Source organism: Callospermophilus lateralis, chromosome 3 (genome assembly GCF_048772815.1).
Source record: "Callospermophilus lateralis isolate mCalLat2 chromosome 3, mCalLat2.hap1, whole genome shotgun sequence".
NCBI lineage: Eukaryota > Metazoa > Chordata > Mammalia > Rodentia > Sciuridae > Callospermophilus > Callospermophilus lateralis.
The window spans coordinates 94967935-94993798 of NC_135307.1; the positions used below are offsets into that span (position 1 = coordinate 94967935).

Consider the following 25864-nt stretch of genomic DNA (forward strand, 5'->3'; position numbering starts at 1 on the left):
TACAAATGTGATAGTAAATTTGTTGATAAACTTTTAAAAAAATATTTAATTTTTAGTTTTAGGTGGACACAATATCTTTATTTTATTTCTATGTGGTGCTGAGGATCGAAACCAGTGCCTCCTGCATGCTAGGCGAGGACTCTACCACTGAGCCCCAGCCCCAGCCCTTATTGGTAAACTTTTGAAAGAAGATTTTGGTACTCATTGAATTCAACTATGAAACTACTATTGCTATTTTTCCTTATATTTCTAGGAACACTTTGGTCTTAGTAACCTGACTGGAATGAACTGCCTGGTAGATGGAAATATCCCACCAAGTTCTGGCCTCTCCAGCTCTAGTGCTTTGGTCTGTTGTGCTGGCTTAGTGACACTTACAGTGCTGGGAATGAACCTATCTAAGGTAACTGTCTTTCATAGTAAACCTCACAGAATCCTCTTTTAAGGCATTAGCATCCAAATCTCAAAATCAGAATGTCTTCCTTGATTGAAAAACTTTGTCTTAACTTGAAAGGACTACATATGTGGATAAACACTGCAGCCTAAGAAGTCTTGCCTGTGATAAAACACTATAAGGTAACTGATATTTTCCAAACTGAGTGAACAGGTCTATGAATTACTGTATTAAAATACTCTTGATTAAATATGGTTTTTGAATGCAAGGATTTTTTTTTTAAAGGTTACCTCATTAACAAGTTAATTTAGAACAAGAAATTCTAGTCCTCATGGTTGGGCCTGCTTATTTTCACCCAAAACTTTAAATTAAATATTTGACAAGCAGTGGGTAAAAAGGGTAAAGAATAGGTAATAAAGGAAGTGAGCAGCGTATTTGTTTATGTGAGTAGGTTAGTCACTGAAATAAACTTAAAAAATTGCATTTCAAAGGGGAAATGCTTATTTAAAGGAAATATAAATCCTACAAGAGGTCAGAAAGCCTTAACTTTATAAGTTCACATAAATCTCTGACTTTTCAGTTCAGAGCAGGTGTGCTCAGCTTTAATTAACACTTGGTGTTCTGGTTCAAATAAAGTGTTCTTATAAGTTCTTTTTATTCCATGTATAAACTATCAAGTTTACAGATGATTTTGGAACAGATTGGGCATCAGGCAGATCAAGAGAAAGTCAATCACAGCTTAGTTTCTTTAAAGCATGTTTAAACTTTCAGTTTGAAAATTTTATATATAGGCACACAAGGAGAAATGAAGGAGAAAGCAAAGATTCAGAATTCTATTCAATTTTTATGTGTAGATATCCATTATTATACCCTTGAAATAATGGTTTATTGGGGGAAAGGATAGCTTACTTTGTATTTGTATTTATTTTATGAGAAGAAAGGGAGGGAAAGGAAGTATCTATGTAAAATATGCCTTCCTGGGTACAACTTTTAATCTGATAGTTGGTTTGTTCATTATTCAATCATTTTTAGTGGCCACTTTGTATCATGTAACATTCAAAGCATTGTAGATGTAATAGGCATAATCTTTACCCATATCATACTAATGATCTAAAATATACAAGTAAATAGGTAATTATAATAGAATGTGATAAGTGGATAATTAGCATGCTATGGGAGCAAATCTAACCCAGACCTAGAGAGAGCAGTATCAAAGCTAAGGTATCAAGCATTCAAGGAATTGTAGATGCTAGTCAAGAAATACTGATGGTATAACACTGATAACATTAGATAAACATTTATTAGGTTGAGGGAAAATAATGTAAATTATCTAGAGTAAGAATGTTCATGGCTTGTTGGAGGAACTAAAAGGGACTCACTATGGCTGGAGCATATGGTAATTGGGTACTGGTTTTGAGATAAGATATTGGGGTTTGTAAACCATGTTGAGGGTTTCATCTTGAAAGTAGTAGGAAACCACTGCAGGGTTTTAGGAAGAGGATAACATAATTGCATCTATGTTTTAGAAAAATCATGCTAGCTATGTTATAAAGTCTGGATTTGAGGGTAACAATATTAACAGTAGGGAGGTGATTTGGTCTGGGATAATGGTAGTGAGAATGGAGAGAATTGGATAATAGAATCAAGGTATATCTTGGACAGAATCAGTAGGATTTGGTCACTGGATATGGGGATAGGGAAAACAAAGAATCAAGGATTGGGTTCAGGTTTCTGACTTGGTGTGATTCATTGGAATAAGGAATATAGATGGAAATTAGGTTAGAGGGGAAGCTGAAACATGGAGTGTGAGGAATCTTTTGTGCATACTAATGGAGTTTTAAAGTATTTAGTTAATGAAAACAAATCTGTGGAGTGCTGGGGATGTAGCTCCAAGGTAGAGCATTGTGTACATGTTCAAGGCCCTGGGTTAAAACCACAGAACTGCAAAAACAAACAAACAAACTCTGAAGGTGAGGAAGGGAGATCTGGACCTGAGATGATCAATATAAGAACTATTAAATATATAATTGACTTTTGTAGCCATTGGAGGGGATGAGAACATCCAGTGGTGGAGTATAGATGGAAGGATAAGGGAGACTAGGACAGAACCCCAACAAGAATGAACATGTAAGAGATGGGCAGAAGAAGAGATGTTCACTGAAGAAGTCTAAGAAGTAGGAAAACCAGAAAGGTGAACCAACAGCAAAGACAAGGAAGAGAATATTTCATGAAATGAAAGGCAATGTTGTCCACTGCTGTCAAGAGGTTAAGCAAAACAGGCCTGAGAAGTAGTCATTTAATATAGCAACAAAGAAGTTGAATAAAACCATGGCAAGAACAATTTAAGACACGAATGGGTTGAAGGGTCTATGAGAGGTAAGAAAGTGGAAAAGTTTGTTGGATCAAAAATTCCTGGCTATTCATGGAAAGAGATAATTTGATATCTGGAGAGAGATTTGAAGTTAAGGAATTCACTTTTTTAATGGGAGAATTGGTGAAACTATTTTTTTTTTTTGCATTTTTCTGACTCTTGATAATATGAATGTCTAATGCAAAAGAAAAAAAAAGATAAATAAACACTTGAACTCTTGGAATTAATTCTGACTGTCTCTGTTTTCCAAGCAAAAAATAGCAAATATATTTTTATTGGAATTTGTAACTAAAATGCCTACAACATAAAGGGAATGGTATGTATATCCTGTCTTTCCCTGCTAGTTTAAGTTATACTAACAATACTAATATTTTCTATGGGCATAATTTTATGGAGAGCTCTTTTTTTTTTTTTTTTTTTAATCCTGGAGTGAGACAGAATCTTGATCAAAAGGAAGCCTGTAATTTTCTTAGAGTCTTTAATAAGTGCCAATTGTATATGTGAATTGTAAAAATCATAGAATAAGGACTCAAGGAATTTTAGAGATGAACTAGTATAATATCTTCTTTCTTTTATTTTTAGTTTTAGGTGGACACAATATCTTTATTTTACATTTATGTAGTGCTGAGGATCAAACCCAGTGCCTCGTGCATGCTAGGCAAGTGCTCTATCACTGAGTCACAACCCCAGCCCCAAATCTTCTTTTTTATTGATGTATCAGTTAGTGTCCCAGCAGGAAACAAATGGCACATTGGGTATAACTGAAGAGAGTTTAATAAAGTAATTATTTATTAAAGATCAAGGGAACCAACTAGGTAGGGTTTCCTTGTGAAGCTGGAAGCCATTAAACTTTAAGAGCTGAGGCTCCAGAATAATCTCTCTCTCCATTTTGCCAGCAAGGCAGGGGAAAAAAGAGTGACATGGATGGAAATGGCAATAAGTGGAAATGGTTGAAGGAGTTGTTCATACAAGTCAGCCTTCTGGGGTAAAGAGAAGTATAAGAATGGAGGGGAAGGGAAACAAACAGAATAATATGCGTGTTTGACATGTATACTGAGTCCTACAGGAGATTGATGCCCTCTCAATTATTTTATATTGAGTGGACCTCATTTATTTGCAGATAGCAACTACTGTACATGGGATATGATAAGTAGATGTAGAAATTGTTAATTCATTAATAAACTGTCACATGTCTGAAATCAGCCTAACAAAATGTTTAGCCACACTGTGATCCAGAAGCCAGAATTATGAACCAGAATGCTATTGGTAGAAAAGAGAATGGGGTGATAAAATAGTTAAGAAAAAGGACTAGAGATTTTTGGCTTCAAGATGGCAAAATAAAGTCTTATTTATTCTTCTTTTCTGTCTTTTATTCAATCTTTTTTTTTTTTTTTTTCTAAAAAGTCATCCGCAAGCAATAGGGAAAATAAAGAAAAGGGAGTATAAACTCTGTCTTTGATAAAACAAGGAGACATAAATAGCCCTTAACCACAAAGATGGAAAGTGGATGGAAGAATGGTGCATGACTTGGCAGGATGGAGAAAGGTCAAAGCCAAGTGCCTGTGGAAGGAGATATAGATGGAAGTAGCTGACTCATCCCACAGCTCTCTGGAAGGAGTAGGAAGAAAGGAGGGTAATTTGGTGAGTGGTTTTTATTTGAAAGTCTTTTTGAGAATTAGTAGACCCTCAAAGTCCTTTCCTACCTGGGACCATTTCTTCTATATATGCAGGAATCTCTGTAGAAACGCCCAGAGATCTTCTGCTCCTGGGAACTCTGCACTGAGAAAGGCAAGACAATACATAGGGGATTGTAGGACATGACGCATCTGAACAGAGGAATTTCCTTCCTCTGTTTAGCTCCAGCGCATTGACAGTCTTACCACCCTACATCCCACCAGGATTGTTAGAGGATCCTTCTTAGAAGAAATGGAGCTGTTTCATAGAAAAACCTGACATTTGGTCTAGATACTGACATTTGGTGACTGCCACCCCCTTCCTTCACCATAAAAATTCTCCAGCTACTCTGTGATCCCCGTTAGAAGCCCATTTTTCAAAGCTTCTACATCAGCTGTTTAGTGAGTCCTTTTTTTTTAATATTTATTTTTTAGTTTTAGTTGGACTCAATACCTTTATTTTACTTATTTATTTTTATGTGGTGTTGAGGATCGAACCCAGTGCCTCACACATGTGAGGCAAGTGCTCCACTGATGAGCCCCAGCTCCAGCCCCTTAGTGAGTCATTCTTAAATATGATAGGACAGCAAAGATTAATCAGATTTTGGAAGAAATCTTCCAAAATTAAACAAATGAACAAAATGAAGAAACAAAGAAAAAGCAGGAATTCAGAGGAAACAGACAATGCTGAGAGCAGAAGAATGCTTCAAAGAAGAAAAAATGTCCTCATAGAGATAAAATGAAATGTTAAATCCTCAAAAAAAAGTATAATTAAAAAAATAAAAGAACAATGAGATGGAACTTTTGGATATTACAAATATGATACCCAAAACATAAGGATTGGAAGATCTGTTAAAGTAGGGAAAAAAGAGATGGACAATAAGAGAGAAAAACAGATTTTATGGATCAGTCTCAGAAAATCTCCAGTTAGTAAGGAGAAACAGATGAAACATCCATTAGAAAATTATTATTATTATTTTTTTAAAAATAGTATGTCTCCAAAGTGAAAATGTGACTCCTCAGATTGAAAGGGCCCATTGGATAGTTGCATAATAAATGAAAAAGACTAAACCAAAGCATATCCTCTGGGAATTTTGAATTTGGAAACTCAAGTGTTAATAGAAAACACACTATAAGTTGATTGAGAAGGCAAAAGAAAAGAAAGGAAAGAGATCGCAATCAATGGATCAGGAATGAAAATTAATTTCTCAGATACAGCTTTGGAAGAAGGCAAAAGAGTAATGTCTTTAAAATATCAATGAATTTTAGCTTAGAATATCTGTTTAAATGAACTATTCAAATGTGAAGATATACAAGACATTTTCAACATGCAAATTCTGAAAGTTGAGAGGGACATAATCTACCATAATCAGAGAGAAAACCAAGAAAGAAAATGATATTGAGACTAGGAAATGGAAAATGCTATGCAGGAGAGAATAAATGGGTATTTATCGAACACTGGAAATCCCAACACAATACCCATAACATCAAGCAGTTTAGAAAACAGCACAGATTAAAATGAAAAGAGGGAGGGGAAGAAATGGAACTAACTGATAAATCTTATCAGTTAAAAAAGAGAGAATTGATAAATAAACATTCAACCATGTGGAGAAATGGATTAGGGTGCTTTTACAGAGCTATCATAGGGTATGAGAAGGCTTAGCTAGATATACAAATAATGCTAAGTATATAAGCCACTATTAAATATAGGAAAACATTTGTACTAGAAAGAAAATCAATAAATTTCCAGTGTTTGGCTCATCTATGAACAATAGTTTCAATAAGTAACACACTGAATAAAGTTTTAAACAAATTTTTTTGTTATCACTTTGTTTAGAAAGCTGGGACTGGTAGGGGAAGGGTGGCTCTAAGATAGCTCAAATCCTCATACCATAATAAGAAAGCAATAGATGAAGTGTAAAATGGATCCCAGGAAATAATGTTTTACTCGATTATTTGGTAATTTGAAACAAAAGCAAAAAGTTGAAAATATTTGCCTCTCTGCACACCACACTGGGGATAGGGATGAGAGGTTCAGAACTAGGGACTGCTTTTATTGTTGTTTTAAGGCTTTTAGCTCCATCTATTCTTATAGATTATGTATATTCTTGAAAAAAATAAAATAAAGAAAGGATAGAAAGGATAAATAAACAGAATGAAAAGAGGCAGTGGATATCCTGAATGAGCACTGTCAGGGGAACTGGAAGATGAGGAGGGAAGAAGGGATTCAATGAATCAAAACTAGAGGTTGGGAATAGATGAGCTGTTGGAATATGACCAAATCAGAAAGGACTAGGGAGAAGCTTGTTCATAGGTTTGGGGTGAAAAATTCCAAGAAAATACAGGCATCTTCCATTTAAAGGCAGTAGTTCATTCTGAAAGCCAGATGCTCGGCATAAAATCATTAAGCAGAGACTTACTGTTATTTATTTATTTTTTTTAAAGAGAGAGAGAGAGAATTTTTTAATATTTTTTTTTAGTTTTTCGGTGGACACAACATCTTTGTTTGTATGTGGTGCTGAGGATCGAACCTGGGCCACATGCATGCCAGGCAAGTGCGCTGCTGCTTGAGCCACATCCCTAGCCCAACTTACTGTTATTTTAAATAGCAAAAAGTATAACACATTGTTTCTCAACTCAAAACCTCTAGTTTCCTACAATGTTAAAAACACAACAATAAAATTTTCTCTATGTAAGTAACAGAGAAGTTGTACGAAAAACACTCACACTAATTTTCTCGAACATCAAACAATAAGCTTGTTAATAAGCAGTTACTTTACATAGTAATATCTGTTTTTTCTGTTGACTCCTAGTATCCCAGTACTCTGTCTACTGTTTTTTTTCTTAACATTGCTGTATTGAAGATTCAGCATGTGAATGTACATTTTTTTTCTCAAAAAGAGTTATTGCTATGATATGAATGTTCTTTGAAGTTTAAGTATCAAAAGTCAGGAAAACTTTAGTTGCTGGAGTATTCTGCAAGATATTTGTATATTTTGTTAACCCTGGATTCAGGTTGTTCTAGACTTTTGTTCAGTTTTTACCAGTTCTTGGAGTTGTACTTGAAACCCAAGAAAGAAGGAAGAAATTCCTCCTAAGGATCTTGGAGGTAGCTGGCTGACCTGCGAAACAGGTTGCAGTTAACAGCTAGTCTTCATTACTAAGGTGTGTTAGGCTGGCTTCAATCAACAAATTCCTTCCTCTGCCGGGATGAGGTGGGGTGTACATTGAATTTATGATATGGTGGGCTGAGCAAATGATGTTCAGAAGACCCACTTTGGGAGATCTGGGAAGTATAATAGAACAGTATAGGGTTGAACTGTATCTCCCATAGTAAAGCCTAAGGAGGAGAAACCCTTTATTACCTTGGTTGATGAAAGTTGAATGACCAGCCAGAAACAGTAGGGTAAGGGGACAGTACCTGTGTAGATATCTTGAGCAATTTACCAAAACACAATTCATGTGATTCTGAATAAACCAGAATATGTATTGAGTATAAAATCTTCACTTGAGTGTGGCAGTGCAATGAGGTATCCAAGGAGAGAACATTTGAACAGAGACCTGAGGGAGTGAGCCGAGAAGGGAGGCAGAGGAAATAGCAAGTGCAAAAGCCTAAGGTTAAAATAAGTTCCTTCTGTTCCAGGAATAGCAGAGGCCCCTGTAACTGGGGTGCTGGGGTAAAGGGAGTGAGACACAGTGGTGGGAAGTGAGCTGAGAAGAGGTGGTCAGAGGCCATGTTGTAGTCTTTGCCTTTTGTTTTAAATGTAATAGCCATTAGAGGGCTCTGAGCTACAGATAGCAAGATGTGACTTATACTAGTTATTTCTCGTAGGAGTACCATACTACTTGTACCCTATACTGACAAGGAAAGAAACTATATTAAAGAGAGAATAAAAATAAAGAAATTGTCAATGTCCTTATGGAACCTAAATGTGCATGATAAAATGTCAACAAGATTATTAATTGGGCATCAATTTATATAAGGTGTGAAGGATTTTATATGTAAGTGGAGAATAGGGCTAAAATATTGGCTCCTTGGTGAAGTTAAACTGAAGATTTCAAGTAAGTAGTAAGTTCTAAGAACATTTTAAAGGAAAAGAAGGCTGTGTCTTGACTTAAAGCTCTGGGAGGGACCCTGGAACATTTCAGGCAGAGGGAACCCACGTGTGTGTTATAATAGTTCTCTGAGCCAGACTTAGAAATATGTGTCAGCTGAGGCCTAGAAATTCTTATGCAGCTTCATGAAATTCCTTTTAAAAACTTAGGGAGGGTTTCTAGTTGCTTGAGTCCCTGAACAGATTTGGTTAACTTACTTTCAAGGGCAAATTAGTTGTATAGACATGAGTTGATACTCTTTTCAAAGGAGTGTTTTTGAAGTTGAAATCCATACTGTGCTGGGGCCCTCTGAGGTTGAGAAGCAGAATACATGGAATGTTCAATGTTCTGTGCCAAATAAGTTCAAGTTTTCACTTTCCTGAGTTTATAATAGCCAATTTCTTGAGAAATTTTAAGGCTATGTTTTTTCTTTGTATACAGCTGCATTTAAGTGAAATATTGTTAACTTTGAGAATGAGACCTGTACTTAAAAACTAAGGACATATCTACATTATAAAATAAAATATAACATCTACTTTATAAAATAAAAAGAATTTAACAATTACCCAAAGATTTAGAGTATAATTTGAATGTTTTAATAGCAGTTTGCTACATGGTATAAGAAAAATCAGAAACCAATTTGCACTGTCACTAATTATTATTTTTAGAAATCCATACAAGGACATTGTTTAAGTTTGCTTAAAATAACAAAACTTCATCCATATTATAGCTAAGGAAAATAGTAGTTTAAAACATTCCAGCCAGATGTTGACTGCTAATGAACTGCAGCAGCCGGTCTCTGAGAAGACGGTAAATCCAGAATACAATCTTTGAAAAGAATCTCTTAATTAAGTGTTGAACATGGACTAAAGCCATGTGCTCACTGGTACAAAACCCAGGGAGTTTTAGTGTTAGCCCTGGGTGGCCTGTGTTTCGATACGTTTGAAATTTTAAGTTAGTAATATAAATACAAAGCCATTCACATAGTTTTATCAATAAAAAGAGAATCTTATTTCTTTCAGTTATGTGAATGGTATTGGTATCTCTGGATGTATTCTTTTTAAAAAATAGGTAGGATTGGGGACTGAATCATTTATATAAAGATTTTGAGTAATTTGGATTTACTTGGGTGATGTGACTAAGCTATCTGATTGCATATTAGAAGGCTTGCTCTGCAGAGATTGTTTAGGTCACCTTTGTTTTTTTTCCATTTCCTTTCCTAAGCTAAATACATGTTTACCGTTAGCATAAACCAAGGCAAACAAGATGAATTAGGGAATAGCAGATTGGAGGAGGATGGATCTGTTTCTGAGTGGTTTCAAATGAAATGAGTATTGCTACAAATTTATATGTATGTCTGGCTGTGTTTTGAATTTTTATTGTGATTGTAGATCTGTATCATTAACAGGTCACTGTGTTTTGAGGCCTCCAAACTTTGACTTGCACCCAGCAATAAAGTTGAATATTATTCAGTACTTAAAAAAAATAATTGGAACAATGCAGGTGATATTAAGTGCACCACATGTGTATAGCCCTTACCAACTACATTTATTGTGTGCCTTGAAAATACCTAAATGATGAATATACAAGGACATGTTATCCCCCTACCAAATTCAGAACTGCTTGTCATCTCTTTCCCTACATTTATATTTCACAGGCATGTTGGGAGCCATCTTGGTCAAGTGTTATACTACACTGACCCCAGACTGATATTTGATAGTATAAGGATGATGATGAAAGACTGTCTAGACCTTATTCTCCTTTGTGGCCATTTTTATCTGTAACTTGTGATGACCTTCCTATGCCTCATTTTTGTTTCTAAAATGAGAGTGAGATTAACACTCCTTTTAATTTCACAGGGGTAAGTATTCTGCTGCCCTTCCTATCCCCTTCCTATCCCCCCTCCCCTCCCCTCCCTTCTCTCCCCTCCCTCTACCCCATCTACCATAACTCATTTCTCTCTCTTTTTCCTCCCCTTCGCCTCACATCCTCTTATATGTATTTTGTATAACAACGCGGGTCTCCTTCCCCCTCTCTCTCCCATTCCCTCCCACCTCTCCTCCCTGTTTGATGGTAATCTTCTTCTCATGCTCTTCCTCCCTGCTCTGTTTTGAGTCGCCCCCCCCCCTTATATCTAAGAAGACATTTGGCATTTGTTTTTTTAGGGATTGGCTGACTTCACTTAGCATAATCTGCTCTAATGCCATCCATTTCCCTGCAAATGCCATGATTTTGTTATTTTTTAGTGCTGAGTAATATTCCATTGTGTATATATGCCACATTTTTTTTTTAATCCATTCATCTATTGAAGGGCATCTAGGTTGTTTCCACAGTCTAGCTATGGTGAATTGGGCTGCTATGAACATTGATGACACTGTAACCCTGTAGTATGCACTTTTTAGGTCTTTTGGGAATAAGCCTGTAGTATGCACTTTTTAGGTCTTTTGGGAATAGTCCGAGAAGGGGAATAGCTGGGTCGAATGGTGGTTCCATTCCTAGCTTTCTGAGGAATCTCCATACTGATTTCCAAATTGGCCGCACCAATTTGCAGTCCCTCCAGCAATGTACAAGTGTACCCTTTTCCCCACATCCTCGCCAGCACTTGTTGTTGTTTGACTTCTTGCTGGGGTGAGATGGTACCGTAGAGTGGTTTTGATTTGCATTTCTCTGACTGCTAGAGATGGTGAGCATTTTTTCATGTATTTGTTGATTGATTGTATATCTTTCTCTGAGAAGTGTCTGTTCAGATCCTTGGCCCATTTGTTGATTGGGTTATTTGTTTTCTTATTGTTTAATTTTTTGAGTTCTTTGTATACTCTGGATATTAGGGCTCTAATTTGTTCCCAGGATGTAGGCTCCCTATTTACCTCTCTTATTGTTTCTCTTGCTGAGAAAAAACTTTTTAGTTTGAGTAAGTCCCATTTGTTGATTCTTGATTTTAACTCTTGTGCTATGGGTGTCCTATTGAGGAATTTGGAGCCCAACCCCACAAGATGGAGATTAGAACCAACTTTTTCTTCTATTAGACGCAGAGTTTCTGGTTTGATTCCTAGCTCCTTAATCCATTTTGAGTTAACTTTTGTGCATGGTGAGAGACAGGGATTCAATTTCATTTTGTTGCATATGGCTTTCCAGTTCTCCTAGCACCATTTGTTGAAGATGCTATCCTTTCTCCATTGCATGCTTTTATCACCTTTGTCTAATATAAGGTAGTTGTAATTTTGTGGATTGGTTTCTGTGTCCTCTATTCTGTACCATTTGTCTACCTGCCTGTTTTGGTCCCAGTATCATGCTGTTTTTGTTACTATTGCTCTGTAGTATAGTTTAAAATCTGGTATCGCTATACTGCCTGTTTCACTCTTCCTGCTTAGGATTACTTTTGCTAATCTGGGTCTCCTATTTTTCCAGATGAATTTCATTATAGCTTTTTCTATTTCTGTGAGAAATACCGTTGGGATTTTGATTGGCCTTGCATTAAACCTATAGAGTACTTTTGGTAATATTGACATTTTAATGATGTTAGTTCTGCCTATCCATGAACAAGTTATATCTTTCCACCTTCTAAGGTCTTCTTCTATTTCTCTCTTTAGGGTTCTGTAGTTTTCATTGTATAGGTCCTTCACCTCTTTTGTTAGGTTGATTCCCAAGTATTTCATTTTTTTTTTTTTGAGGATATTGTGAATGGGGTGGTTGTCCTCATTTCCATTTCAGTGGATTTGTCACTGATATACAGAAATGCCTTTGATTTATATGTGTTGATTTTTATCCTGCCACTTCGCTGAATTCATTTACTAGCTCTAGAAGTTTCTGGGTAGAACTGGGTCTGCTAGGTATAGGATCATGTCAACCACAAACAGTGCTAATTTAAGTTCCTCTTTTCCTATCTTTATGCCTTTAATTTCTTTCATCTGTCTAATTGCTCTAGCCAGTGTTTCGAGAACTATGTTGAAAAAATATTTTTATATTGTATACATGTATGTAATAATGAATTCCATTAATATCTATAATTATAGTACACAAAAAAGGAAAACAAAAACAAAAAACCTCCCAAATAGTTGTTTTATCTATTTAGACAGGCTATAGTATAGTATAATGTAATTATACTATAGTATAATGTAATTATACCACATTATGTAATTTACCAGTATTTAGACATGAGGAACACCCTAAAGGTGAGACCAAGTCCTATCAGTCTAGGATCTTTCTGATGTCCTAAAAATGAAGGAAGGAAATCACAATTTTCATGCATCTGGTTAATAATATGAATTTAATTTTTTATAGGGCACAGATTTTATATTCCTTGTTAAGGTAATAATGATTATTTGTTGAAATCCTGCTGCATTCAAAGCAAAAGTTTAAATAATAAGGACACAGAAAACCTAGGTATTATCCTTGGGTTTAAGGAATTTATAATTTACCTGAAGAGTTTAGATTAATATAAAACTAGAAATGTCATACAAAAGTAGCATATGCAAGTTTCTCTGAAGGACATCCAAAGAATTGTTTCCCTTCTTTTATGAAGCCAGCGTAATCTTGATGCCAACCAAAATGTGATGCCTTAATACCAAACTTGCCAAGTACATAGAATAAAATCACATGAATTTATATAAAAACAATTTAAAGCAAAGTATTCACAAATTTAACCCAGTAATATATTAGGACAATATGTCATAAAATCAGTAATTTGAATTTATTCTAAAAATTAAAAGTTGGCTTTCATTTAAAAATCTATGTAATTTACCATATTACCAGACTAAAACATGTGGTCATTTTGATAAGAAAACTGTGATAAGATTTAACATGATAAAACTCTTAGCAAATTAAAATTCAGTATAGTAACTTCCGTTGGGATTAGAGAAGAAAAATGATTAAGTGGGCACATGAAGGGACTTTCTAGAGTGTTGACAATGCTTCATTTCTTTTTTCTTTTTTTCCTTTCTTGTGATAAGAACACTTAACATGAGATCAGCTGTGTTAAAATTTTAAGTTTATAATACATTATTATTGACTAAAGGTGCAATATTGTAGAGCAGATTTCTAGAACTTATTAATTTTCCATGACTGAAATTTTATGCCCATAGATTAGTAGCTCTCCATCTCCATCACCCCTTGGTGTCCCTGGCAACTACTTTTCCATTCTTTGATTCAAAGAGCTTTGTTTTTTGACCTTTATGATAGCTACAGGAGGGTTCTCTTTGTAATAAATTATTGAGTATTATTTTTACGCTTTATACACTTTTCTCAAATGTGTTATATTCTACTAAAAGAAAAATAGTAAGATTTCCTTTAACTTGTGAATTAACCATGTTAAGTTTTTTTTTAATGATTCCATATAGAAGTACTCCATCCAATGTAATGTATATGATATACACAGGAAAATTATTGTATTTACATACTTTTCTCGCTGATTTGTTTTTTAACTTAAAAGTATATATCAAAAATCTGTCTATGTCAGCATATATAAATTTGCTAAATTTTCTTTAATGGCTGCCTTGTTTTATGATATGTGGTTATAGAATATTTCATTTGGTGCCATTACTAGACATGTCAGTTATTTCCAGAGTTTTGTTTAGTATCAGTTTTAATACTTGATGATATTGCTTTATATGAATGTACCTTATTTAACTAGACTGCTGCTTTTGTATTACATTTCTAGTTTAATGTTAATATAAATTGGAAATTTAGTTTTTTTCCAATTTTCCACTATTATTAAAAAATGTTCTGATTAATATTCTTGTACATGATTATTTTCACATTTTTTTAGTTCTTTCCTTAGCATAAGTCATGGGACATAAAACTATTTATTGGATTAAAAGGTATTCTCACTTGAACTTTTGAAATACATTGCCAAATTGCCATCTAGAAAGATTTTATTACTGTTTGGAGATATTGCATGAAAGTATATATTTCCCTACATCTTTATTAACACTCTATTGGTTTAAAAATATTTTATAGTCTGATAGATGCTATTTTGGGCATAAACATTTTCCCATATCTTTTAATGGTCACTTGAATTTTTTAATTTGTATGTGTATCATTTTCTATATTCATTAATCATTAATATTGTTATGAATTCATCACATATTACCCATTAATCTATTATATGTTGCAAGTATTCACCCCTGTTTAAGCTACTTTTCTGTTTGATTTCTTTTAAACTAATAATTCTGAAGCAAAAGTCATTTCAGTTGTATTTAAGCAAATGCATAGATGTTTTCAGTTTTATCTTCATTGAGTTGAACACAGTCTACATATTTTCGTTTCATATTGAAATGAAGGATTTGCTTGCAAAAAAGCCTGATAGGCTCAAGGATTTTAGTAAAAATTTATCAGTAGTGAGCCACTTCTCCTTTAAATGGACTCCAGGGCTCTCTGGTCTACCATGTTTGACCTTGTATCTTCAGAAGCTTACTCAATGGAACCAAAATTGGGACTATTTTATATTTTAAGCAGGAATATTTTTCTAATTGCATTTGTGCCATAAGATATGCACTTTTGAATCATGAATAATGCAACCTAGCATCTGTCTAGCACTTAGAAAATCAGGTTCATTCAGCTCTTCCAGTTCTTGGGCAAGCCAGCATGGTAACTATAACGGGGATGACTTTTAATCTTGAAGGGTATATATATATCCATTAAAATTAAAAGAAGTACCACCAGTCTGGAAAATAATAAATAATACACTTACAAACTTTTCTCTCTGAAGAAAGGGATGATTGTATCACTTTCTTATAGGCATCTTTACAATGCCTATCATAAAGAGGGTAATTAGATTGAATTAAATTATCACTATCATCATCTCTGAAAAAGCCATTTCCTTCTATTATTAGTACTATATCTGTATTAATTTAAGAACACATAAAATGAATACTCTGTACCAAAGAAGCAGTGTCTTCTAGGAGGATGTATTTAGTTTGTTGTGAAACTGTGGAACCGCAAAACAAAGCTGTCTGAATTTTGGCTCCATTTTTTTCCAGTTTTATAACTGAGAGATGTCTCTTCTTGTCTTTGAAGTGCAGTTTCCTCACAGTAAATGAACAAATTTAGACTGTTATTAGTAGGTCCCTTTTAGTACTAAGACTCTGTGATATAAAGGGTGAAGCTATTTTTTTAGGCTATATATTTTTTAAGAACTTTATAATCCTTAAACTTGTGTTTACCTCTAAATCTTCTAATAAATATTTCAAGATTCTACACCTTATTGGAAATAAAACCAAACCAAACCACTGAAAAGCTATATGCAATTTTAAGCAAAATTGGAACACTGTGGGAATTATGTACTTGTCATAGTTTAATGATGTAATTCAACTCTCTTGGTATTGCTGATTGAGAGTTCCATCCCCAGGAAAACACCTGCTACCTTTCTTCTATTTCTTTTTGTTGTTGTTGTTGTTAACAGTTTTTTTTTTTTTTTTTTTTTTTGCTTAATAAATTTGACAATTAGGAATTTATTGGATGAAATAAACTATAATCTCAATGCCCACTAGATGGAGATACTGGGATAACTGAGCACTTAAACTAACCACACATATTTTTACTTCTTGGCAGTGTGCTCTTAGTTTTAATTAAAATAAATGAATAAATGAAGAAGAAAAAGAAAGGAACAAAAAATGTGAGGGTGTGAGGACTGAGAGTGAAACCCAGATTCCCATGGCTCTAAGAACAGATTCAAATACTGTACACTATGAATCATTGCAAAGCCTTTCAAAGTTGCACTGCATGTTTCCTGCCATTAAAAGAAAATACATTTATGAAGACAATGTGGAATAATTAAATCAAGCTAGTTAACATATGCATAACCTCAAATACTTAGGGAAACCTCAGATGGTTAGAAATGTTTTATTTTTCAAACTTATAGTCCTCAAGTTAATAAAGTTTAAATTCAATCAATATAATTCCACATGAATATAATGTGGGAACTTTGTCTTACACTTGTATGACACTGCTACTATCAGCTCTAATGGCATTTGTAACAAACATGCATTAATTAAAATGTTTTGCAACAATAAAAAAACTAAGTACATTGTCCTAATTTATAAATATCCACATCCCTTGAAATGATTGTATTTAATTTATTATCTTTGAAAAATCTAAGAACATCTCATTTATCAAATTTTCCTGTTTCTCAAATTTAATTTTTAGGGTTAGTCTTTATAGACATAATTTCTATTTTCTTTTTTGAGTATTTTTTCTATTAAATTTTTAGTAGTTTACTCTCTCAAAAGCACATTGAGCAATTTATAAGTATTGATATGTTTTTAGAGTTGGGACTTTTTCCATCTCTATTATTCTCAGGGCTTTGATGTCTATGAAAGTAAGAGACTGGGTGAAATCCTAGGTGATAATGCTCACAGGAGCAATACTAGAAAAATAATATATTTATGGAAGATTTTAATAAAGTCAGTGCCTACTTGATTTACCAGTGCTTAATGAATAATATAGGTAAATAAAAGTAATTTAATTGTATTTTATCTAGATATCCCCAAAGTCAATGACCAAGAAAAAGAAGTATTTTACAAATTAAGTTTTCTTTGGTTATTGAATATACCAGATATTTAAGAAGTACTATTGGAGATTATTTAGAATTTGGGTATATGGATATAATTATTAATTTTAATAATAGCAAAAGTGGTAAGGGATCAAGAGACAGGAAAGCAGCTTGGTCTGATCAGAAAGACTGAGGGACAGAATATAAAGGAGTCAATATTTCACTCACTAATCCATGGCTCAGTATGGTGGGAAGAACAGGGCTTGTGGAGTCAACAAGATCTTAGTATCCTCACTCATTGCCTCAACAACTGTGTGATCTTTGGTATATTATTCAATCTCTGTGAACATGTTTTTTTGCAAAATTGGTATAATGATGCTTACTTCTAACCTTGTTATGAGGATAATGTTTATAAACGACAGGGCCCAGCTCACAGTAAATGTTAATGATCATTATTGTCATAACCACAACATTATTATAATGCTTATGTTGATGATAGTAATAACAATCTATAATTCTCATTCCAATTATTAAAAGGTAGATTTTCTCTGCAGGTGAGGCATTCTGAGTCACTGGAAAATGAGTAGGCTAGTTTCATTGAAAGCTTTTTATTTTCCTTCTAATCCTGAGATTTAGGGGTACCACAAAGTGAAATGGATTAGATAGTAAAAAGAACTTTACTTCCCATTCCTTTAATCAGCACTGTTTATTGAAGCATGCACTGTTCTAGAAATTGGGGCTTAAGCCATAAGGTAGACAAAGAGCTGATATTCTAAATGGGCGAGACAGATAAAATAACCAACCATATGGGCAGATACTATACATAGGGTTAGTTTGTTTAAGGAAAATGAAGCCTAGAAATTATGAAGAAAAACTTAGAGAAAGGTTACTTTTAGATTATATGATTAGTATAAAGAATTAAAGGAAAAAAATTTGGATGAAAAAATATTATCAAATAAAGAAATTATCAATTATTGGCAAATACTGAATATTGTTATGGGTAGCTAATAACATGAAGATCTAGGAAGTGACATTTGAGCTCAATTATTTTATTAAATATTTAACTGTTAGCTATTTTGAACCTTCTCTGATAATATCTACCTTGCTGGCTTGCAAAATTTTCTATTTGAGGAGATTGGTGATATTCTTTGGATATAATCTTGTTTCTACTGACCCTGTGTCATTTTGGTGCACAGAACCCCAGGGTAGAGTGAAATACTCCAAGGTCCTGGTGGTGGACTTCTTTCTCCATCTTGACGGACATCTGAGCTTAAGTCAAAGTAGAGTCAGTGGGAATGGCAACCTTAAGGGTAGTCTTTCATGTTTCAGAACTGGGATCATCTAGTGGATTTCCAAATTTGGCTTTGTCATGTTTTCCCTTCCCACTTTTCATGGAAGTTCTGCTTGGAGCTTAACATTAGGGGCAGGAATACCATTTTCTTCATGTAGCCTAGGAAATCAAAGATGGTCATCGTCAGGCTATAGCATTAACATTCAGCGGGGGAAAACATCAAAGAGGAAATATTGTGCCTACTAGATTTTTCAATCAAATTATTGCTTAGTAAAATACCAATTTATTGCTTAGTAAAATACTAGATTGTGAAGCTACTCTTCTGAGTAGAAGAGTGGCCTGAGAAAGTTCCACACTGGTCAAAGGTGCATGGATATTGCCAGTTGTCTTGAGTTGCTTAATTTTTATGATCAAATATTGTTTTATTGGGCTGGGATTGTGGCTCAGTGGTAGATCACTTGCCTAGCACATGTGAGGCCCTGGGTTCAATCCTCAGCACCACATAAAAATAAATAAAATAAAGATATTGTGTCCAACTACAACTAAAAAATAAATATTTAAAAAATATTGTTTTATGTTGTCCAGAGTTTATACCATATGCTTTTAACTCTTATCTCACAACTTCATATTTATGCAGCCATTGTTTCACTGTTAATGAGACAAAAGATCCCATGATAACTTACTAAATTGAGTAATGTGAAAGCTAGAGTTGTTATGTTTTTCTTATTGATTTTCTTCAAAAATTAATCTTTTAAAAAGAACAGATCTTTTAGAGTAGGAAGGAATTTTTTATGGGTGAGTGGCAAAATTAATGTTTTGCAAATTTCATTCCACATGTATAGACTATTCACTTTATTTGACACATTCAAATAATTTACCCTTTGAAAGTCTCTATCTATAACTAAACTCTTTTCTGTGGAACATCTTGGAACAGTAGTAAAAGCAGGAATAAGGATCCCATTTCATTTTATTTTTCCATAATGAACAGGGAGAATTTATTAAATTCATCTTCCAGAAACCCAGGATGTGCTGTTAACACATGTGTGCCCTGCTTTGTATCAGCTCCAGTCAGGTCTTAGAAAATACAGAGGAGGTTGGGTTTTTTTTGGTATCACTTTCAAAAGACAAGTTTTAATGAGTGCCACCCAGGTTACTCTTTGACCAGTATGCTGATTTGATTCTTTTAAGCATGTAAATAAAATACAATTGTTTCAAAGATCTTGGGAATATCCCACCTAAGAAGACATTCTGGGCTATTAACCAACTTGTTAATTTTGACTGTGTTTATTTAAATCAAGTGGAGCAGGACCTGTGGAACTGTGTGGTCATTAAAGCCTACAATCTCCTCTAATTTAAGTAAGTTATAGGGAAGGTAAAATTGGTCACGATTACTGTGGTTTCAGGGCATGCAGAGAATAGCTAATTAATGTTTCTTCTGATAAAATTGTGTTATTACTTTGTAAAATATATGCAAATAAGCAACTAGGACTTTACATGCTGTGGACTCTTCATTGTAAAGAGAATGAAAATGCTCCTTTAAATTTTATAACATGTTATATTTAAGATTATTTTCATGACTACAAATATTATAGTTGTCAGATTTTATAAATATTTTAATTCTTCAAATAAGATTGTGATGGTTAAATTTGGTGATAAAAGTTTTATGAAACTTGGAAAAGAATTTAATGATAAAGTGAAAAATTTATTAGAAAAATTTAAAAGGTATAAATTTCTTTTTGGAACAATTCATAGAATATTATGATTTAATGCAGAATGTCTTTCTATTTAGAAATTTTCATTGATTTGCTTCAATATTTGGGGAAATTGTTACTTATTGGCAACAATGTTAAATCTCTCTTCTTGTCCCTCTCCTTTCTTTTTATTTCACACCTGTGCATTTATACACATGCACACAGACACAAGTATATGGCTTAATATAGCACTTACATTTTTTATTATGAAAATATTTCAAACATACTTAAAATGTGCAGGAATAGGCAATGAACACATATGTCTTTCACCTAGAACCACATAAACATCTGTCATATTGGCTATATTTTCTTATTTTTTCCTGAACTGTTTGAGAGTTGATTATAGAAACCACCCCTATATATTTCAGTTTACTTCTCCTAAGAGCAAGTCACTCTTCCACAAAACCACAATATAATTGTCATACTTAGAAAATTCAACATTGGTACAATACTGTTAACTAATATGCTTTATATTTAAATTTCACAGTTGCCTGAATAATATCCTTTACAGTTTTTTCCTGTTATTTTCTTTCTTTTGAAAATTCCTGATCCAGAATTTATTTCAGGATCAATCATTGCATTTAATTGTCATTTTAAAAGTTTCCTTTATTAGTTTTTTAGTTTTCCTTTATTCCAGTTCCTCAGCCTTACTCTATGATATTGAATTTATATATGTATGTATTGCAGTGCTGGGCTTGAACCCACAGTCTCATGCATGCTAGGCAGATAGGTGCTCTACCACTGAGCTACAGCCTAGCCTGATGTTGACATTTTTAAGAGTACAGACCAATTTTTTGGAGGGGGTGGTAAAATTTTCTAATTTGGGTTTGTCATATGATTACCTTATAACTGGAATGAGGCTTTTTTCCCCCCTGAGGAATAGTACAATGAATGACCTTTGTAGTGAATCATATTGTATGAGTTCTGTTTGTTGAATTGTAAATTTTAAAAAAATATATAAATTGATAGAGATCTGCTGCCTATCCAAAAGTTTATCTTAGTTTAGGTATATAACAAATTCCCTTTCATAAAGGTGAGATTTCATTTAATAATACTTATGAAAAAAACTGGTTTAAAGTGAGATTCTGTGTTTAGTTGTTCTTGTATTATGTGTTTTTAATAAATCCAATGCTCAATGCATATTTGTTGAATGAATGAAATACTGGTGACTTAAAAGTCTCAAATTATCAGCTTTGTCAAAATATTTAAAAATTCTTTATTGTAGTGTTCCTATTTAAGTATTTCATGTTTTCCTCCATTGTTTCGTTTAGGAAACCAAATGTACTAAGCTTGGAATAAACAGCTTGAGATGCCTAACATAAAAATAACCAAGCAAATGTAATTTTAAGCTGTCACTGTGTATATAGGGTCACATTATTTCACGTGCAGTCACTCAGGGTTTGTATATCTCACATTTCAGCATAATGACATGGGCAGACGCCAAAGAAAATACCAGGCAATGTGAATTTGGTTTGACTAACAAATATTTACATGTCTCTGTATCTCTAATTATTGTAATCTTTTAAGGGGTTTATACTATACAGGCTTAATTCTTTAAAGCTTTATATTAGATTAAAAGAATTTGATCAGTAATATATATATAACTGTAAAAATGATATTGCAGTCTGTCTGGATAAATTTTGGTGTAAACCAGAGCTTCTGCAGTGAACAGGTGGACTTGAGGGTGCCCTGATAAGGGCAAAGACTGCCTGCCTGTCATCTGCATGCTTTTACGTATTGACTGTTTTTTTGTTTTTTTTTTTTTCCTTTCCAGGTAGGTGGAGTTGACAGAAGTCATTTGCTCTTTTTAGGTTTCTCTAGTCATGTAGTTATATGTTATAAAAAAGATAAACCGTGCCAGCCTTTGCTTATGAAATGACGCTCATCCAAAGCAGGCAGATATTGTATAGGTGGGCACTGAACCATTCACATGTCTTTGCTCATTCAGTGTCATCTTTGTCACTTAGCATGCTTTTGTGAGATGGCAAATTTGAACTGTGTTAAGTCTATAGTTGTACAATGACTTAATGGATTTCCACCTACTAAATTAAAAGCCTATAGGTTCTCAATATAGCCTCTAACTTCACTTTAGTGCTTCTCATTTTAGTTTGCGATTGCAAAGCTGTTTCTTTCTAGCTCATGGAGAAATTTTAATCATCGAATTGATCGAGTTTTAAATCTTTGGATCCCCAGGGACCCAAATCATAGTTGATTCAAATCAGGCAATCTGGTCACTAACTGAATAAGATAAAAATGTGGTTTCATTTGCGACATAATTTCCTCATGACATTAATAATGATTTTGGCTTTTATGCGATTAATTCAGAGTATTTACTCATTTATTCACATTCATTGAGGAGTTCTGTTCCATATAGGGCTGATAACATCCATATCTCCACCTTCTCTCCTATGGCTAAGGTCTACTGTGTGCCATCATAGTTGTTAAAAATGTATCTAGTTTTAGGCATTTGTAAAAGGTGTTGTGTTCCTCCTAGTTGTTAATAGCTATGTCATATACAGATATGAAAGTGTGTTCCATAAATCCAAACATGTGAATTAGTAGAGCTGTCATGGTAATGGTACTAGTAAAAAGACTCTCTTGGACCCTACACTTGAATTTCCTGAATTTTATCCTCTTATGTTCTCAGATGAAGGAGTTATTACATAGGCAGGTGATAATGGAGCAGAAGAGGCAGTGTCTCAGAATAAGCTCCTATGATGCATAATAGGCCAAAAGCAAAGGAGTTCATAAAGGTGCAAACTGCTCATGGATGTTGAAACTTTTTTGTTATCCCAATTATAATATTTTTGAGTGTAAAGATTCATGCTCTATTATTTTCTGCTTTCTAATTTTCTTTCCTTTGGAGGAAGAAGATGGCCATTATATAGCCAATATAAAGTAGTACAGTGAGTTTTCTTTGCTTGTTGACCAGAAATTTAAAATCAGTTAATTTCTAATTAGGATGTTTTAGTTAAAAATAATACCTATTGATGTAAAGTAATGGCATGAGAAGTGTTTTTAAGTGTCAGTTTTAGTCTTGAGGGCTAGTTCATGAGCTGGGGGTTCCCAAAGCCATGGGTAGAAATAGGAAATATAATATACCATCTTAAAATGGTAAAAATATATTTTTTAATTAATTGAGTTCTTTAAATATCATCAGGAATGATTAAAGTTTCCTTAAAAGTTACTGTTATTACCAGAGAAGTAATGTTCTCTCATCATAGAACATTAGGAAATTTAAAAATATATTTAAGATTAAATTAAAAAGTAATCCATAATCTGATAACCGAAGATTGGATTTATTATCACCTTGAGTATTTAGGTACCTTCTTTAAGTACTACAATCGCTACACATGATTCAACTAAGTTTTTTATAGAATATCTATTTTGTGCCAGATTCTATTCTGGTCATTGGGTTAGAACAGTGATTAAAATGAAATGCCTTCTTTCATGGAACTTATATTTGAGTAGGGAAGGAAGAGAGATCAAAAACAAAAAAGAGATAATATAAGGTGTTCAAAGAAAAAGCCTGATATGGGATGGAGAGTGGCATGTATTAAGATATTTTGGGAGGATAAGGGATAGTCTGTCTAATGAGGTGATATTTGAGCAGAGATTTTGAGATAAGAGCATTTCTGATATAGAGAATGGTGGATATAAAGATCCAGAGGCAGTGGGACATTGACTCCTGATTGGCCAATAATTATAACTAGTGTTAATTATGCATTAATAATATGCTAGGCTTTTAAAATCCTCATAGTGACCCAAGAAAGATAGGTAATTATCACAATTCCCACTTTGCAGATGAGGAAACACATGCTTTAACTACTGTGCTATACTGATAACTGCTATGATAGAGTAGCGAGAGTAACTCCAGGCAGTCAGGAAACTTTTCTAGAAGAGTCACTGCTTAAACTTAGTTCATTATAGAGCATTTACAAGGAGAGGAAGGTTTAGAATTCTGTTTTGTTCCACTTCCCCTGCCATACCCTTAGAAATTATAACAATGCCTTGCCCATGGTTGGCGCTTTATATTTATTGAACAAATACAGCAAGAATATTTACAAAGATGAGAGGCAGAAGAGAACATGGCATAATTAGGAAGTTTATATCAGTTCATTTTGACAGGATCATGGACTATGTGATAAAAACAAATGTAGAAATCTATGGTAGAAGAAGTAAGCAGGTATCAGGCCATAAATTTGTTTTTGTGAAAACCAATTGGATACTTATTTGGGAGCATATATAATCTATATAATCTTGGTCCATTTTCTGTTGCTATAACAAAATACCTGAGACTAGGTACTTAAAGAGATACATAACTCAGGTTCTAACGGTTCAGGAGTATAACACCAGAATCTGCTCACATCACAACATGGCAGTTGGCATCATGGTGGAAGCACATGTGAGAGGCAGAGATCACATGGCAAGACAGAAGCTGGAGAGATCCATGGACTAGGTTTACTCTTCTTAAAACAACCTACTCTCATGGGAACTAATCAGGGTCCTAAGATAACTGCATTAATCTCTTTTGAAGGTGTGTCCTCAGTGACCTGATCATCTCCCACTAAGCCCTACCTCTTAAAGGTTCCACAGTTTTAACACTGACATACTGGAGACCAGGTGTCCAGCACATATGTAATTGTGTGAGTAGTCTCATTTTTTTAAAACCCAATGGGACAAAATGTTTAAAATTGTTTGAATCTTTGAATATTCTTTGGGATTCTGTGAAAATAAAATATTTTCAAATACAAATATGAATTATTAAGACTTTTATTAGTAGGAAAATAGCCTATTCAAGCTCACTTGATTGAAAAAGGAATATTTAGCGTCTAGTACAGTGGTGTATACCTATAATTCAAGCAACTCTGGAGGGAGGCAGAAGGATTGTAAGTTCAAAGCCAGCTTCAACACCTTAGCGAGGGCCTAGGCAACTCAGTGAGACCCTGTCTTTAAATAAAATATGACAAAAAGGCAGGTGATGTGGCTTAGTGGTTAAGTCCTCTGGTTTCAATTCCCAGTACAACAAACAAACAAACCAAAAAACAAAACAAATCAAAACAAAAAAATGGATATTTATTTTAAGTGTATGTCCTGAAATGAAAAGGCAGATATTAATTATATCAGCTTTTGCTGAGGTAACAAATATCCCCTAAACTTTGTGGCTTAAAATAACAACCATTTGGACTGGATTCAACTTTTTAGTAGTTCTTTTTATCTTGGCTTAGCTAAGACATCTTCTCTCAGCTGTTTGTCAGTTAGACAGTGCTGGTTCTGGATTGGCTGGTTGTTAGCCTGGATGATAGAGATGACTGGACCACATGGCTCTCATTATTTATCATGCTAGCCACTACTCTCAGTTTCCTTAAATTAGTACATTATTTATAAAACTCAGTATCATGAACTCCTACGTCTGGCTACTCCCTCTCCATCTCTAACATTTTCTGGGGATACTGTCCTCTTTCCCATCCCTTCCAATTACTACAAGATTATAATAATTTATCTCTTGATTGCTAGATTCATACAAATAATCCCATATCTCTCATTCACTTAATCAAATACCCAACTCACAAATCCCACCAAAGTTTGTAGATCCAGGGACAGGTACCTGATTGAAGGAAAAAAACAGATTCTTTTCTGAATTTCTACTCTCCATGAAATGGCAATGTCATGCAATGACTGAGTAATGAACAGTCCCAGGGTTTCCAATTGGTATATATTCATTTATAAGAGGCAAATTTTTATCTCTGTATATGGGGGATTAGTAGAAAAATAGGAAATTCATATTGTATACTTATTTGTTC

The 25864-nt window shown here is 33.9% G+C and overlaps 1 protein-coding gene across 5 annotated transcripts in view; it reads left to right on the top strand.

Annotated features, from left to right (window-relative positions):
- Galk2 (galactokinase 2) overlaps positions 1-25864 on the top strand; it is a 129841-nt gene that overhangs the window by 44725 nt on the left and 59252 nt on the right. For all 5 annotated transcript variants that reach the window (XM_076848562.2, XM_076848561.2, XM_076848559.2 and 2 more), the window contains exon 5: positions 254-400. In XM_076848562.2, the coding sequence (XP_076704677.1) occupies positions 254-400 (147 nt within the window). The remainder of the gene's footprint in view (positions 1-253; positions 401-25864) is intronic.